We start from the raw sequence: 16,003 nt of genomic DNA on the forward strand, positions 1-16,003 counted from the left end.
GTTCCCCACCGTGCGAATATGCTCCGCTACTTGACAATTGAGAGACCACTCGTAAGGGGTCAGAATGGTGCGACTGAGCTTGTCCGCTAGGATGTTGGACCGACCGAATGTGCGTTGCTATTAGAAAGCGATTGGTGGAGATTGCCCATTCCCAAACTCTCATGGCCTCTCGACAAAGAGGGTAAGACCTTGTTCCCCTTGCTTGTTGATGTACCAGACAACAGACATGTTGTCCGATTGAATCGCAATTGTTCCCAAGGGAAGAAAGTCCTGAAGTGCTAGCAACGCTAAGAGCACTGCTCTCATCTCTAGAACATTGATATGCAGTAAGGTCTCTGAATCGTTCCACGTGCCTTGGACGGTCCGGCCCGCAAAGTGCCCCCCCCACCCGAGGCGGGAGGCGTCCGTGGTCACCGTGGCGAGAGGGGGAGAAGCACAAAATGGGCGGCCTTTGTGGAGATCTGGGGAGTGGAGCCACCACAAGAGGGACCGCTTGCAAGCCTTGCTGATCGCTATGGGATGATGCATGGGGAGAGCAAGGTATGACCACTGTACTAAGAGCGCCCACTGTAGAATGCGCATATTGAGCCTGGCAAGAGGAAGAAGTGCTATAGCCGATGCCATGGACCCTAGAGCCCTCAGGACCAACTCCGCTGGAACAGAACTTGAATGGAGAATGGCCCGCACCTGGAGCTGCAGATTTAGAACTCTGTCCGCAGTGAGGAAGGCTCAGAACTCCTTGTGTCTAGCCTGGCCCCTATAAAATCTAAGAGCTGTGTGGGCCAGGTTGGACTTTTTGTATTTATTGTGATGCCCAGAAAGGGAGCAAGATGGAGAAAGGAGTCTCGCCAATAGAAGTAGATGCCTTGTTGGGGCGGTAAGAAGCCAGTCGTCCAGGTAGGGAAAGACCTGCACCCCTGAAGCCTCAGGTGGGCCGCTACCACTGCTAATACTTTGGTGAACACCCTGGGGCTGTGGTGAGACCAAAGGGAAGGACCCGAACTGGTAGTGACTGGCTCCCAGCCGAAGCGGAGAAACCTCCTGGAGCGCCTGTCCATCAGGATGTGGTAGTACACGCCCTTGAGGTCTATCGAGCACATCCAGTGATTTTCTCCCAGAAGGGGAGAATAGATTGCAGAGTGACCATTCGGAAATTTTCTTTGGGGACTGCCAGATTCAAGAGAGAGAGGTCTAGGATTGGTCTTAGTTCCCCCGTCTTTTTTGGCACTAAAAAGAATCTGGAGTAGAACCCTGATCCGATCTGGTCTGGGGAACGGGCTGGATGGCTCTTTTCTTTAGCAGATGGCCAATTTCTGCCAAAGCGGCCTCCCGCTTGACCGGGTGGGACGCCTGGGAGGGACTTCAACTTTGGAAGGTGAAGGAAAGGAATGCGATATCCCCTGGATATGATTTGGAGAACCCAGCGGTCCGATGTTATGGACTCCCATGCCGCTAGGTGCCCCGAACGTCCCCCGACTGCCTCCAGAGTAGAGCAGTCGGGCAACCTCAGGGTTGCTGCGGGCCGCTCAGAGAAAGGTTCCCTGGACCAAGTTTCTGGGAGCCCCTCTGCCTCTAGGGCGGCGTCCTCCCTGTCCTCCTCTGCCACGGAAGGACTGGTTGTCCGGAGCAGGCTGGCACTGCTGCGACTTCCGGAACCACATCTTCTTCTGACCCTTTTGGTTCCTAGAATAGGGCCTCTGGGGTGCAGCGGATTCCGGCAGACAGCGCCTTCCGCTCTGGGTCAACGCCTCGAACGGTCTTGCCAAACAGAGCAGAACCATCAAAGGGGCGTCAAACGACGCTTTGAAGGGCTCAGAAAAATCGCAGTGACGGAGCCAGGCCTGACGTTTAGTGACCAGTCCTGTCCCCGCAGCTCTAGCGGCGCCCTCCGTTGCATGGGAGAGTAGTTGCATAGAAGTATTTGTAACTGACCTAAGAGTGGCCATACGGGTGGAGTGCAGAACTCTGTCCTCCTCCGAAATGGACTCAGGGGGGGATGCAGCGTATTCCTTAAGATCTCGCTGCATCCTAATGACATGTGCCAAATAGTTCAGCGCCCTTACCGAGAAGGTCGCCGAACTGAACATCCGCTTCCCCAAGCGGTCCATCATCCGAGACTCCTTGCTCGGTGGGTGGACTGAGGGACTCTCCTGAGCCAGTTCCCTCTTTGTGGCCGCCGTCAACATGGCATCTACCGGAGGCCCCTTACTCCAATGGGCCCGGTCGGATGGCGGACTAAGGATCCTATCCGGTCTTTTGGGAATTGGCTCCACGGTGTCCGGTTCCTTCCACGCCCTGGTGGTAATAAGGTCCACCAGGGGTCGGCAGGGGGACACCCAAGAGGTAGACGGGCCCGCTTCAAATGCCTCCAAGAACACGGACTCGTCCGAGGAAGACTTGGGGCAGACCACCCCCTTATACGGAGCATTTCCATGATGTCTCCAAAGGAGACATCCTCGGGGTGACCGTGGGGAGCCTTCCCTTCCTCCAAGTCCGTGTCTTCTGTGAGAAACTCGGGGAGTCAATGTGCCTCCTTTTGCGTATGCTTGCGAGGACCTCCTCTGGGGGCTGTCAGAGGAGTCCTCGCAGCAGCAATTTGCTCCATAGGAGCAACTTGGGGCACAGAAACGGGCTGTCCCAGGGGCCGGATGGTGGAAGCCTGGCCCAGTGCAGAGGGAGCGGGACGGAGCCGAACAAGTGCCGGGGTCCGGAGACCCTCAACAGAGCCCTCTCCACTACATCAAAGCCGGGGAGCCGACCTCGACCAAAGGATCCGACAAACGGCTCCCTCGGATCAGAGAGTGGACCGAGCCGGCGCCGGCTTCGGATCCGAAGGACAGTACGCCCGACACAGACGGCGCCGAAGGAGCACTGATCCCCGGATCCGGCTCGGATCCAGGCTCCGAGGTCGGGTCCGACGCACTCGAGGGCAGGGTCGGATCCGGTACCAAGTACTATCGGCGCCGACCCACCCCGCCCGGCTGCTCGGCTCCAGCTGCTCGAACCCGGATAGCGGGTCGGAGAAGGAGCAATAGGCTTAAAAGGGTGTTGAGCTCCCCGAGGGGGAGGCAAGAGCACTCCCATCTGCATCTGGGCCTGGATGAACCTTCTCATCATCCGGTCCAGATCAGCATCAGAAAGGCTATGTGTAGATCTCGACGAGGCTACCGAGGTAGGCCTGGAGTGCCTCCTCGATAGCCTCGACGGAGATCGGGTCTCCTCCTCCTCAGGACCCGTGAAAAGCACACAGGGACCGGAGCCGAGAAGGAGGAGACAACCGACACGGAGCCGGGAGAAGCCGCTTGGCTGGCGGGCCAAACAGAGGTCTCGCCCGCCGCTTGGTGCTTCTCCCTCCGGTCCTTTTTGCTAGCATCCCTCTCCTCTCCAGAAGCGGGAGGTTGAGTCCCAGGAGCAGGAGGGGGTGCCACAGGGGGAACAACCGTAGCCACAGTAGTTCCCGAAGGAGCGGAGGCCGGAGCCGAGTCTGGCGGTAGAAGACCCGCCAAGACAAGCTTGGACCTCCGCTCCCTCAGTGCCCTGGGGTTGAACCCTGCACATATGGAACAACCAGATGTGAGGTGTTCAACCCCGAGACACTTAACACACCGAGTGTGGCCATCAGCCGGTGAGAGCTTATGGCCACACTCGGAGCATTTGGAAAATATAGATTTAGGCTGATCAGCCATAATCTACAAAGCTACTAAAAGTAACTTAAAACAAAAGGACACACAGGCCCACACACACACTCTACGCAACAGCGAGGGGAGGGAAAAAAAATTACTTAATTTAACTCAAAATAAAACTATTAAGGAGGGAAACCTAAACTTTCACACAGAATTACACAAAAAACTTAAAACTTTCTGTTTTAACAGGTAATAAATCACCACTTAGCTGAGAGCTATGAACCCAAATCCAGTTACCAGCGCGGCAAACGAGATCTGAGGTCATGAGGGTAGAGCAGGGCATTATGGGTGAGGGGAGGAGCTGAGAGCTTGGATCCATAGCTGGAAAACCATGCCGGTTCGGATCCGATATCGGATCCATAACCCACAGGTTGCAGACAAATGAATATCCTACTTCAGATTAAAAGGTTCCACAGCCATTAGTGCCTGTAACTCAGACTCTTCTTGCTGAAGTAATTGCTAGGGGCAGAGCCGTTTTCCGTAAAAATGTTCTCAGCTGTACTGGCTGGCTCAAAAGGAGGCAGTGTGAGCTTTTCCAAGACAAAATTGAGGTCCCATGCAGGTACTGGAGCTCTCCTTGGAGATCTTATGTTTTTAGCCCCTCTGAGGTACTGCCTTAGCAGTGGATGTGAGAAAAATAGGTGGTTCCATTTTGTAATGAGCTGAAATGGCAGAGGCATGGATCTTAATTGAAGAGAAGGACAGGCCTTTGTCCAGCATCTCAGTTAGGTATTTTAAATCTGAGGAATATTTGGTACAAGCGTGTCAATTCCTTGTGCCCGGTTCCAAGCACGGAATCTCTTCCATTTTTCTGCATAAGATTTTCTGGTGCTGGGTCTCCTGGCCTCCAAAATAACATCCATAACTGCTTTAGAGAGAGGTGCATTCTGAATGGTGACATTATGCGCAGTGCAACCAGATTTAGGGTTCTGAGTTGGCTGTGCAGGATCGGATTGTTTTGTTGGGTCAGTAAATGAGGAATTTGAGGTAATGTCTAGGCTGGGCCTTGAGACGAGCTCTTTAGGATTGGGTACTAGTGCTGGCGTGGCCAGTCTGGGGCATTCAGTATCATTTTTGGCTTCTCTTGTCTGACCTTTAGGAGTACCTTGGTGAGGAGAGGCAGTGGAGGAAAGGCATATACTTTAAGGGTTTTACAGCTGAATGACAGAGCATCCACTTTCCATGCTTGCTTGCGATAAGTCCTTGTGCAGAATCTCTGTAGTTGACAGTTGGGAGGGGAAGCAAATAGATCTATGTCTGGGCATCCCCATTTCCTTGTTATCATGCTGAAGAGTTGTGGATCTAGTTTCCACTCGTGAGGATCCATAAGGTTTCTGCTTAGTCCGTCTGCCAGAGTATTTCTCTTTCCTGGCAGGAATTGTGCTTGCAGGTGTACTTGATAAGTCAATGCTGTGTTCCACAAAGTCATAGCTTGTCTGCAGAGGGGGTAGGAATGTGTGCCTCCCTGCTTATGTACCACATGACTGTAGCATTGTCCACCTTTATCAGCAGTTGTCCTGGATGAAGTAGATCCTTGAAAGCTGTTAGGGCATTCTGTACAGCTTAACAGGTGCAGGTGGTAGAGAGTCAGGTGACAGGCCAGACTCTGAAAATACATCTACAATGTCTAGAACAGGTGGAATAGCAAGAGGTCTGTGCTGAGGTAGTAAAAGAAAGTCTCGGTCTTTTCCTAGATTCAGAGTAATCTTAGCTCTCCCAGTGAAAATGCTCCCTTCATGGTATGTAGGGTTTCCCGTAAAGAATAATCAAGAGGAGAGGCTGAAGGAATAGATTCTTCAGCATCAGAATCCTCATAGGGAGGAAGAGAGTATCCCTGTTCAGAAGAGGAATCAGAGGAAATGGAAACCTGATCTGAAGAGTCATACTGTCTCTTGCCTAGGCCTCTTACCAGGAGGGGGATGGGAATGGGAACCCCTGATCAAAGTAATTAGGTCTTTGGCCATTTTAAGCATCTGTTTCTTAGGCATGGAAGTCTGTCCTGGAGAATGCTGTACTTGTTTTGTCTTTAAAGCTGTTTTAGTCTGCCTTACGTCAGGGAAGAGGTGACAGCAACAGACGCCGGACCAGGACTTTGGAATTCAGGCCAACTGCGGGTAGCCTGCCAGCAGGATAACCCAAGTGTAACGACTGCAACAGTGAAAAGCAATGAACATCTGTTGCTTCCTGAAATCTTAATAGGTGGACAGCTAACAGACAGTCGTGTCAATATGTTAAATACAAAAATACGGTTTTGCCATTCAAACAAATGGAATTACATGAAACGGTTATGTACATAGATACCCCCCTATACGGTATATTTAGAAGTCCACAGCTATCAAGTTCTTCCCTCATACTTTGCAGGGACAGTGCCCATTCTACGTACCTGGAATTGATGTAGATAGTCTTTGGTTAACTGACCCATATAAGCAGATACAGGAACATAAGTATTCAGCTCTGCCAGCCTAGGCAGAGACACTTCTGCTCTGTTCTTCCCAAGGTCTTCCTCACGAAGATAAAACTAGCACATATAGAACACAAAAAAAACTACATATTAATTTACTACCACACTGATCCATTTTACAAGTATATAGAAGTAAACAGCACTATACACAAGAAAATTTCTGACTATGACCTGCAATACTTAGACCATCAGTCAACATGACTGTGTCCAGGTTAAACAGTACATAAAAACACATGCAGGCAAAACAGTAACTGGTCTGGCAGTTAGCACAGCTGAGTAAAGCTCTGAGCTGCTATTACGCTGCTGCCTGCAGTTAAGAGTACAACATTTGATTCCTTCCATCTCCATTTGCCTACTGCACAACTCTGAACAAGTCACTTAACCAGACAGTGCTCCAGGTTCACCCCTGAAAAGTTACTACTGTCCCCAGCGGGCTTACCCAGTTAATGCAAAGAGAGAAAAAAAAAGTTATGTCTTACCATAACGTTCTATCTGTATTGTTGATCCTCATTCAGTCATTACGCATGGGTATCGGTTCCGAGCTTGGAACAGAGCTGGCCATTTTCCAAGCTCTCGTCAGCTTCAAGCTCGAGCTAAACTCTTACCCACAATTCCCCTCTCCCTGTTAACTCAGATTGAGTTTGCAAGTTAAAGAAGGTAGAGGCTACCTCTGGTCAAATAGCCCAAGAGAACTGGATGGTGAGATCCACTAAAAACCACAGGAAGGGGAAGAAGGGAGGGTCGTAATTACTGAACGAGGATAAACAATACAGATGGAACATTATGGTAAGACATACCTTCTTTATCTGATATCGTTAATCCTCGTTCATTCCTTGCGCATGGGACAGAGTCCCCAGCTACCTCTATTCCTGGGAGGCTCTCATGGAAGGACATTCCTGAGCACCATAGAACCGAAAGATGCTCTTCCCCTGGAGGCCAAATCCAATTTGTAATGACTAATGAAGGTATGAGGCGTGCCCAAGTTGCAGCTGCAGACATGTCATGTAAAGAAGCTCTGGCATGGAAGGCAGCAGAAGTTGCCACCGACTTTGTTGAATGAGCTTTCATGGTAGTAGTCAACGAGATATTACGTTGTGTGTAAATAAAGGTCAAACAGTCCTTTAACCATCTAGCTAACGTGACCTTTGCAACAGTCTATCCTAATCTAGATCAAAAAAAGGCCAAAAATAACTGGTCAGATTTACTAAAGGGTTTAGTCCCATTTAAGTAAAAATAGATTTGCCTGTGTATATCTAAGGTATGTAGGCAATACTCTCCTCTGTTTGAATGGTTGGGAAAAACTGGCAATTCAATGGCTTGATTAACGGACATTTCAGAGATCACTTTAGGCGGAAATGACGGATTAGTTCTCAGACACTATCTCTATGAAAAATCAAGTATGGACTCGATACATAAAGCTTGAAGTTCAGAAATACGTCTGGCAGAAGTAATAGCGACCAAAAACAAGGTTTTCCATGACAAATACTTGGTCGCAAGAAGAGGCTGGTTCAAAAAGGTGCCATTGTCAAGAGCTTGTAGAACTAATGATAAATCCCATTGTTGAATAGGTTCTCTAAAAGGTGGCTTCAGATGATTCACACCTTTTATGAAGGTCTTGCACAATTTATGGGACATGAGGAATCTTGGGCACACTTGAAAATGCAGCCATATGAACTCTAATGGTAGAGGCAGACAGACCAGATTGAAACAGGTCGGCCAGCTAGTCTAGTATTATCGACACTGGTGCTAAAAAGGGGTCTACTTTATCTTTCAGCCAACAGGTAAAGCTTTTCCACTTGCTCAGTTAAGTAATTCTAGGGGAAGACTTATGAGAAGCAATGAGAATATCACGTACTGGTAAAGAAAGATCATTCTGCCTGGCAATCAAGGGAATTGGAGTAGCCAAGCAATTAGCTTCAGGCTGTTCAGGTTGGGATGAATCCGGTCCTGTGGGTGCGAGATCAACTCCGGGATTGGATGGAGAGTCCATGGTCGATCTAGCAGGTGAGGCCAAAAGAATGGGAACCAAATCTGGTGTGGCCAATATGGTGCTCTGAGGATTACCTTGCTCTTCAACCGCCGGGCTTTAAGAAACTGGGGAATGAGAGGAAAGGGCGGAAATGCGTAGAGAAGACCCAAGGGCCAATAGTGGACTAGAGCGTCCCTGGGTGACTCAGTGCGAAGTAGTTGCTGCATTTGTAGTTGGTCGGGGATGCAGAGAGGTCGCAGCAAGGACAGCCCAAGCGGTGGAAGATCTCCGCTGCTATAAAGGGATTCAGGGACCACTGGTGAGGTTGCAGAATGCACCTGCTGAATCTATCACGTTGGAACTCTTGGGAATGTGCATTGCTAGAAGAAAATGGTTGGCAGCCATCGCCCATTGCCATATCCTCATGGCTGCTCGACAAAGGGGTTTAGATTTGGTTCCACCATGCTTGTTGATGTACCAGACCACCACCATGTTGTCTGATTGAATCAATGGTCTCAGATGGCAGAAGGGGATGGAATGCTTGCAACGCCAGAAGCACCGTCCTCAACTCTTGAACATTTATATGCAGATGGGCCTCCAGTTGGGACCAAGCGCCTTGGACTGTCTGTCCTTGACATAGCCCCACCCCATCAGGGAGGTGTCCGTGGTCACTGTGGCCTTAGGTTGCTGGGGGGGGGGGGCAAGACCACAGAGAGATTGTGCATCATCCAATTTAAATCCTGTTTACACCTGTGGGTTACTCAAATCATGGCTGAAAGATGATGCTGAAAAGGATACCATTGGGTGAGCAGTAGCCATTGTAGAAGTCTCATGTGATACCTGGCCAGGGGAAAAATGGTGATGGAGGCTGCCATGGAACCCAACAGCTGTAGAACAGAGTGAGCCGTGGAATTTTGCTTTGAAAGGATTGGAATTAGTTGTTGCTTTATCCTTAAAATGTTGTGCTCTGGAATAGCAGCTCTGCAGTTTTGTGTCCAAGATAACCCCTATGAATTCTGTCGACTGAGATGGGGTGAGATTGGATTTCTGCCAGTTTATGGTTATGCCTAGCCTTTGAGCAGCGATGAGAGTATGCCAGGGCTTTTTCCAGTAGATGTCTGGTGGGGGCGGAAATGAGCCAGTCTAGGTATGTAAACACCTGGAATCCTTGAAGTCGCAAGTCAGCTGTGACAACTGCCATGCACTTTGTGAACACTCTGGGGCTGGAAAGAGTCCAAAAGGCATTCCCCTCTGAACTGGTAGTGACTGCCTCCCACATGGAAGCGCAGAAATCTTGATGGCCTGTCCACCTTTATGTGGTAGTACACATCTTGAAGATCTATAGAGCACATCCGTCTTTTTCCAAAAGAGGGAGGATAGTCTGTAAAGTGACCATCCGGAATTTTTGTAAACACACAAACTTGTTCAATACACTGACATCCAAAACTGGTCTCCAGTCCCCGGTTTTCTTAAGCACCAAAAATAGTCTAGCAGAATCCAGATCCTATCTGGTCTGAAGGGACTATTTGGATGACTCTTTCTTAGCAGCTTTTCTATCTCTAGTGCTGCTGCTTCCCTTTGACTGAGTGGAACGTCGGGAAGATTTTTTTTTGAAGGAACAGGACAAAGATTGAAGGGGATAGGTTAACTTCTGGTTATAATCCTTTGTACCCAAGAATCAGTGGTGATGGTTAGCCAGGCAGAAGGGTACAAGGAGAAACATCCCACAACCACCTCCAGAGGAAAGGAGTTAGGCCGCTCTTCGGGAGCACTGGTAGGATTCACCAGGGAAAGAATCCCTGGAAACTTGGTTACGCAGTCCCCCTCTGCCCCAAAAAGAGAGTCTTCCCTGTGAGTTTCCCCCTCTGCCTCTGGGGGAGAACTCGGCCTGTGTGTCATAGAAAGGACCCTGAAATTTCTTGAACCATATCTTCCCACTCTCTTGGTTTCGGGAGAAAGCACGTTGAGGGGAAGAAAAACTCACACCTACGGCAGAAAGGGTCTTACCGTCTTGTTCACATCTGGCCAGTGTGCTTTAAACTTTGGGCCTAAACAACAAGGAGGGCTCAATGGGGGCATTAAGAAAGGAAGACTTAAAAGGTTCCGCAAAGTTGCACAAGCGCATCCAGGCAAGTCGTCTCAAAACCACAGCTGAACCCGCCGCTCCTTCTGATGCATGAGATATCAATCGCACAGAAGAGTTATAGACTCAATGGTGGCCAGCTGAGAGGCCACTGTCACGGACCTCAGACACTGTACCAGCCACGATTTCAGAGAGCTCAAAAACCAAATCCCTTTGAAGCCTGGTAAAATGTCCCATATAATTCAGGGACCAAACAGCAGAGGTCGCTGAAGCAAAGGTATGCTTCCCTATTCTGTCCAGGGCCCGGACTCTGGATGGACAGTCTGGCTTTCTTCTTCTACCAGATCCTTTTTTGTTGCGGCCACCACCACCAAAGCATCTACAGGAAGACCTTTGGACCAATGGGGATCTGAAGCAGGAGGGAACAAGATCTTATCTGGCCTTCAGGGAATAGCTTAAACAGTATCAGGGGCCTTCCAAGCACGCTGCATGATGAACATAACAAGTTCATCGCCAGGTGGAGTAACCCAGGAGGTAGGGGGCCGGGTGCGAAAAGCCTGCAAGAACACAGATTCCTCAGGTGTCTGATAAGAGGCCTGGCAGTCGCCTCTGTTTCAGGATTTCAAGGATAGCGCCAAAGGATACCTCAGAAGGTGACAGAGGGGATCTTTCCCCCTCATCAAAATCTGTGTCTTCAGAGAGGGACTCCTCTGTGGAGTCCATGTGCTTCCTCTTACATGAACACTACCGGTGGACTTCCTCAGTAGGAGAAGGTGGGGAAGACAACGGAAAGGAGGATTCTTGAGGGAAGATGTCCTGAGGCCCTTGCACCCAGTGTCCGCTAGGTGCACCTTGTGAAACCAGTGTACCACCAGAGGAGGGCAGAGGTAGAGACAGTCCGGTATCGCCAGCTGCAGCAAAAGCATTCTCCATCAGCTAGAAGACTGGTCCACCCGGACAGAAGTGTATGTCTAGGACAGGGGGCACTCCTCCCCTAAGTGGCTCAGCCTGCCGACTCGGAATCCCTGGATGGCTGTGGAGCAGCAGGCTATGCGTGTCACAGCTGACATCCTGGGTCGTAGCAAAATGTACAGTTGTGTACCTACCATAAATGAAGATGTTAGTGTGTATTCACTGCTGCAGTCATTACTCTTGGGTTATCCTGTTGGCAGGCTACCCTCAGTCGGCCAGAATTCCAAAGTCTAGGTCCGGCATTGGTTGCTATCGCCTCTTCCCTGACGTCAGAGCGCCAGGGGTATAAAAGATACAGCAGACGCCATTTTCTTCAGTTTCTCTTGCCCCAGATGTCAGGTGCCCCCAAATTGGTAGGCTGAAAAAATATGCCAATAAAAATGTATGCACAAAAGTAACATTTCCTTCATCTACAAGCAAATACACCAAACAGGTTGTATAGGAGACAAAAGTGTAGATAAATCCCAGCACAGAAAAAGGGGGTGGTGGGTGGGTAACCTGGACTGTAACAGTAAATACAGTAACATCTACATTTACGGTAGGTACACAAAGTACAGTTTTGTACCTACCATAAACTGAGACGTTTGAGAGTTCACCCTGCTGCAGTTATCACATTTGGGTCATCATGCAGTCAGGCGGTCCCGCAGTCGGCCCGAATTACAAAGTCTTGGTCCGGTGTCAGTTGCTGTCGCTTCTTCCCTGACATATATACACATACGGCTATATAAAAATCAAACAAAACCCTTCGGCACAAGCAAATACACCACAGAGGTAGTATAGGATAAAGTGGCAGCGAGAAGTTCAGCTAGTTCAGAGGGGATGGAGGGAGGGTAACCTGGACTGCAGCAGGGTGAACACTCGAACATCTACATTTATGGTAGGTACAAAACTACTATGTTCATCGTGTTACCCTGCTGCAGTCATCACACTTGGGTTGAATCCCAAAGCTAAGGATGGGAGGTTGAGTCAAACAGGGTTAGAAGCAGCTAGCAGGCCCTGCAAAACTGCAGTGGCAAAACCAGCTCTAGTCTTAGAGTATAGAGGTAAATGATAGTGTTGGGTGAAGGTGTGCACTGAACTCCAAGTAGCTACTTACAGAATATCCTTGGTTGGCATTCCTCTGAGAAAGGCTAATGTAGCTGTAGCCCTGGTGGAGTGGGACCTAATGTTAGCAGGTACTGGTTTCCCATGATGCGTGTGGCAGAAACGTATGCAATGCCCTATCCATTTTGAAATGGTCTGTTTTGAGATAGCTTTTCCTTGTGATCCTGTAGCATAGGCTACAAAAAGCTAGTCAGTTTTTCTGAAAGCTTTAAGTTTTATCCAAGTAGCAACTTAATTGCCTGTGAATGTCCAAAGCGTGCAGGAGTCTTTCTCCTTTGTTCTGGGGATTTGGGAAGAAGGTGGGCAAGTGAATGGTTTGGTTTAGGGCCACACTGGATACCACCTTTGGCATAAAGGAAGGATTAGTTTGTAGAGAGACTCTGTCTTGATGAAAAATGATTAAAGGTTCCACTGCCATTATTGCCTGTAGCTCTGAGACTCTTCTAGCTGAGGTTATTGCTAGTAGTAGGGCAGTTTTCCATGAAAGAAATTTTTAAATCAGCTGAAAAAGCTGGTTCAAAGGGTGGCAGTGTAAGCTTTTCCAAAACAAAGTTGAGATCCCAAGTAGGTCTTGGAGCTCTCCTTGGTGGTCTTAAGTTCTTAGCCCCTCTGAGGAACCGTCTTAGGAGTGGATGCGAAAATAAAGGAGGATCCGTGCTGTAATGAGCTGAAATTGCTGAGGCATGAATCTTAATAGATGAAAAGGAAAGTCCTTTGGGTAACATCTCGGTTAAATATTGTAGAATCTGAGGGATGTTTGGATCAAGGGGGTTTAGGCCTTTAGCCTGGTTCCAGACGCAAAATCTTTTCCATTTGTCTGAATAGGTTTTCCTGGTGCTAGGCCTCCTGGCCTCCAAAATGACATCCATAACAGCTTCGGATAAAGGTGTTGGTTGTTTAGGTAATTTACCATGCGGCCAGGTTTAAAGTCTTGAGCTGGATGTGTAGAATCTGATGGTCTCGCTGGGTGAGCAGGTGAGGAATTTGCGGCAAAATCCATGGTGTGCCGTGGGACATGTTCCTTAAAATTGGGTACCAATGTTGGTGTGGCCAGTCTGGTGCAACGAGTATCATTTGTGGCCTCTCTAATCTGACTTTCAGCAGCACCTTTGCTAAGAGGCAGTGGAGGGAAGGCATAAACTGCTGATGTTTTCCAAATGAACGAGAGGGTGCCCACTTTCCAAGCTAGTGGATGGAAGGTCCTTCTGATAAATTTTTGAAGTTGGCGGTTGTGGGGGCTTGCAAACATATCTATGTCTGGGTGTCCCCATTTTTGAACGATCATTGCAAATACTTGTGGATCCATGATGTTTCTGCTTGGATAGTCTGCCAATGTGTTTTTTTTTTTCCTGGCAGGAATTGTGCTTGTAACTGAACCTGGTAAGACAGTGCAGTGCTCCACAAGGTCATTGCTTGCCTGCACAGAGGGTAGGAATGTGTGCCCCCTTGCTTGTTTATGTACCACATAACTGTAGTATTGTCTGTCTTTATTAGTAGTTGTCCTGGGTGTAGAAGGTCCTTGAAAGCGGTTAGAGTATTCTGCACTGCTAGCATTTCTTTTTGATTGATATGCAGGGGTCTCTGATTTGTAGTCCATTTGCCCTGAATGCACTGCCCTGCCATGTGTGCTCCCCAGGCATAGTCAGATGCATCTGTTGTCATAGTTTGCCTGGCTGTGGGCAAGGTGAAAGGCTGACCCTTCTTGAGGTGACATGCCTGTGCCCACCATAGAAACTCCTGTTGAAGGCAGGGAATGAGTGGTATCATGATTTCCAAGCTGTGGCTGTGCAGAGTCCATACACTTTTCAGGTACCATTGTAATTTTCTCATATGCAGTTTTGCAAATGGTATGAGAAGAATGCAAGATGCCATGAATCCCAAGGGCTGCAGAATTTTTCTTGCAGGGAGTTGGGTCTCTGTTGCCATCAATTGAAAGTATTGTGTGTCAGTTGCCCTTGCTTGTCTGGTGTGAGAAAAAACATCTGGGCTGTTGTATTCAAGCTGGCACCCAAGAATATTATGCTTTGTGAGGGTACTAGTTTTGATTTTTCGTTTACTGTGTACCCTAGGCAACTTGGGTGTTTGACAAATGCCAAAAGCTTTAAAAGAATGTCCTTGCTTTCTGCTTGAATAAGGCAGTCATCCAGGTATGGGTATATTTGAATTCCTCTTTGTCTGCAGTACGCAATTACTGGTGCCAGGCATTTTGTGAAGACCCTGGGTGCAGCAGATAAGCCAAAGGTCAGTGCAGAGAATTGATAATGCGTTGAACCTGCAATGAAGCGGAGGTACCTTCTGCAATTTTGTCTGAAAGGGACATGCAGGTATGCCTCCTTGAGGTCCAAAGTGACTAGCCAAGCATTCTTGCCCAGCATGGGAAGAAGCTGCTGTAGTGTTAGCATCTTGAATTTTGGTACTTGCAGATAGGTGTTCAGAATTAAGATCCAGAATGGGTTCTCCATGCTTTGTCCTTTCTTGGGACTGAGAAGAGTCTTAAGTAAAATCCTTGTTCTTGCTCCTGTGCAGGTAACTGGTGAAAGGCTTTGAGAGCTGTAATTTGTTTTTGTGCCTCTGCCCATTGATTTGGTGGCAGGTTTGGCATTCCTTTGATCCTTGGTAAGGTATGAAAGTGGAATCTGTATCCTTGGGAGACTATGTTTAGTACCCATTTGTCTTTTGTGATGATGTGCCAGTTGTCTGCAAAAAATGCTAGTTTTCCTCCCAAGGGAGTTGCCAGGAGAGATTTGCTTGGTAGTTTGAGAATAGAGTCATTGTGTTTGTCTTCTGCTAGCCTGGGGCCTGTCTCCTCCTTTCTGGGTAGCAGAACCCCATTGGCGAGGTTTGTAAGGACCCTGTGACTGGCCTCTGCCCCTTGGGCATCTGTATTTGCCCTCTTTGATCTGTCTGAAGCTGGAAAGGACCAGTTTCTGTTGGCCAATTTCTGCTGAAAAGAGGGGGTTGTACCTGCAAAAAATCCTTAACCATTTGCATAGACTTTGCCTTATCCTCTATTTTCTTTAAAACCTCTTCTGGTTTGACACCAAATACATCCCGCTGTAAAGGTACATCCAATAATTTTGCTTTAACATGGTCAGGGAGGGTTTGTTCTTTTAACCAAGCATGTCTACGTATGACAGAGCCAGTAACAGCTGCTCTACAGGAAGCTTCCAATGAAGCAAATCCACACTGCAAAGTATGTTTGCCCACCTGTTCAGCTGCATGCAACAGATCCTGCATTTCCTTGAATTCAGGCGGTTCTGAATGTGTGCTCATTTTCTGTTTTAACCGAGACATCAGGAATTGATATTTCAGCATGTGAAAATGGCAATTTAATGCTCTCACAGCCAGAGTTGCTGAGGTGTATATTTTCTTTCCCCATCTATCTAGGGCTCTGGAATCCCTTTCAGAGGGCACAGGATTTTTAGCCAAAGAAGCTTTTGCTCCCTTAGGACCCTGGGAAATTATTTCTGGGTCAGCTACAGGGCTTTTATAAAGGACTTTGAGAGAGTCAGGTACTCTGTAGTATCTGTCTGGTTTGGCTGGAGCATGAGGTAGAGTCTGGATTTAAACTAGACTCCAAGAAAACATCATCCACAATATCTAAGACAGGAGGGCTAGAAAGAGGTCTGTGCTGGGGTAGTAAAAGGAACTCTCGGAGCCTTTTCTTAGAATCAGAGTAATCCTGGTCTTCCCAGTGGAAATGTTCCCTCATGGTATGTAAAGTTTCCCCG

General features: G+C 48.4%; 1 protein-coding gene across 1 annotated transcript in view; it reads right to left on the reverse strand.

Moving 5' to 3' along the window:
• Positions 1–16,003, reverse strand: part of UBA1 (ubiquitin like modifier activating enzyme 1) — a 2,903,587-nt gene that overhangs the window by 2,420,389 nt on the left and 467,195 nt on the right. Inside the window, exon 5 of the mRNA XM_044080725.1 lies at positions 6,067–6,201. Within this exon, the coding sequence (XP_043936660.1) occupies positions 6,067–6,201 (135 nt within the window). The remainder of the gene's footprint in view (positions 1–6,066; positions 6,202–16,003) is intronic.

The sequence above is a fragment of the Protopterus annectens genome, chromosome 8.part0 (genome assembly GCF_019279795.1).
Source record: "Protopterus annectens isolate FY-2018-M chromosome 8.part0, PAN1.0, whole genome shotgun sequence".
NCBI classification, from domain to species: domain Eukaryota; kingdom Metazoa; phylum Chordata; order Ceratodontiformes; family Protopteridae; genus Protopterus; species Protopterus annectens.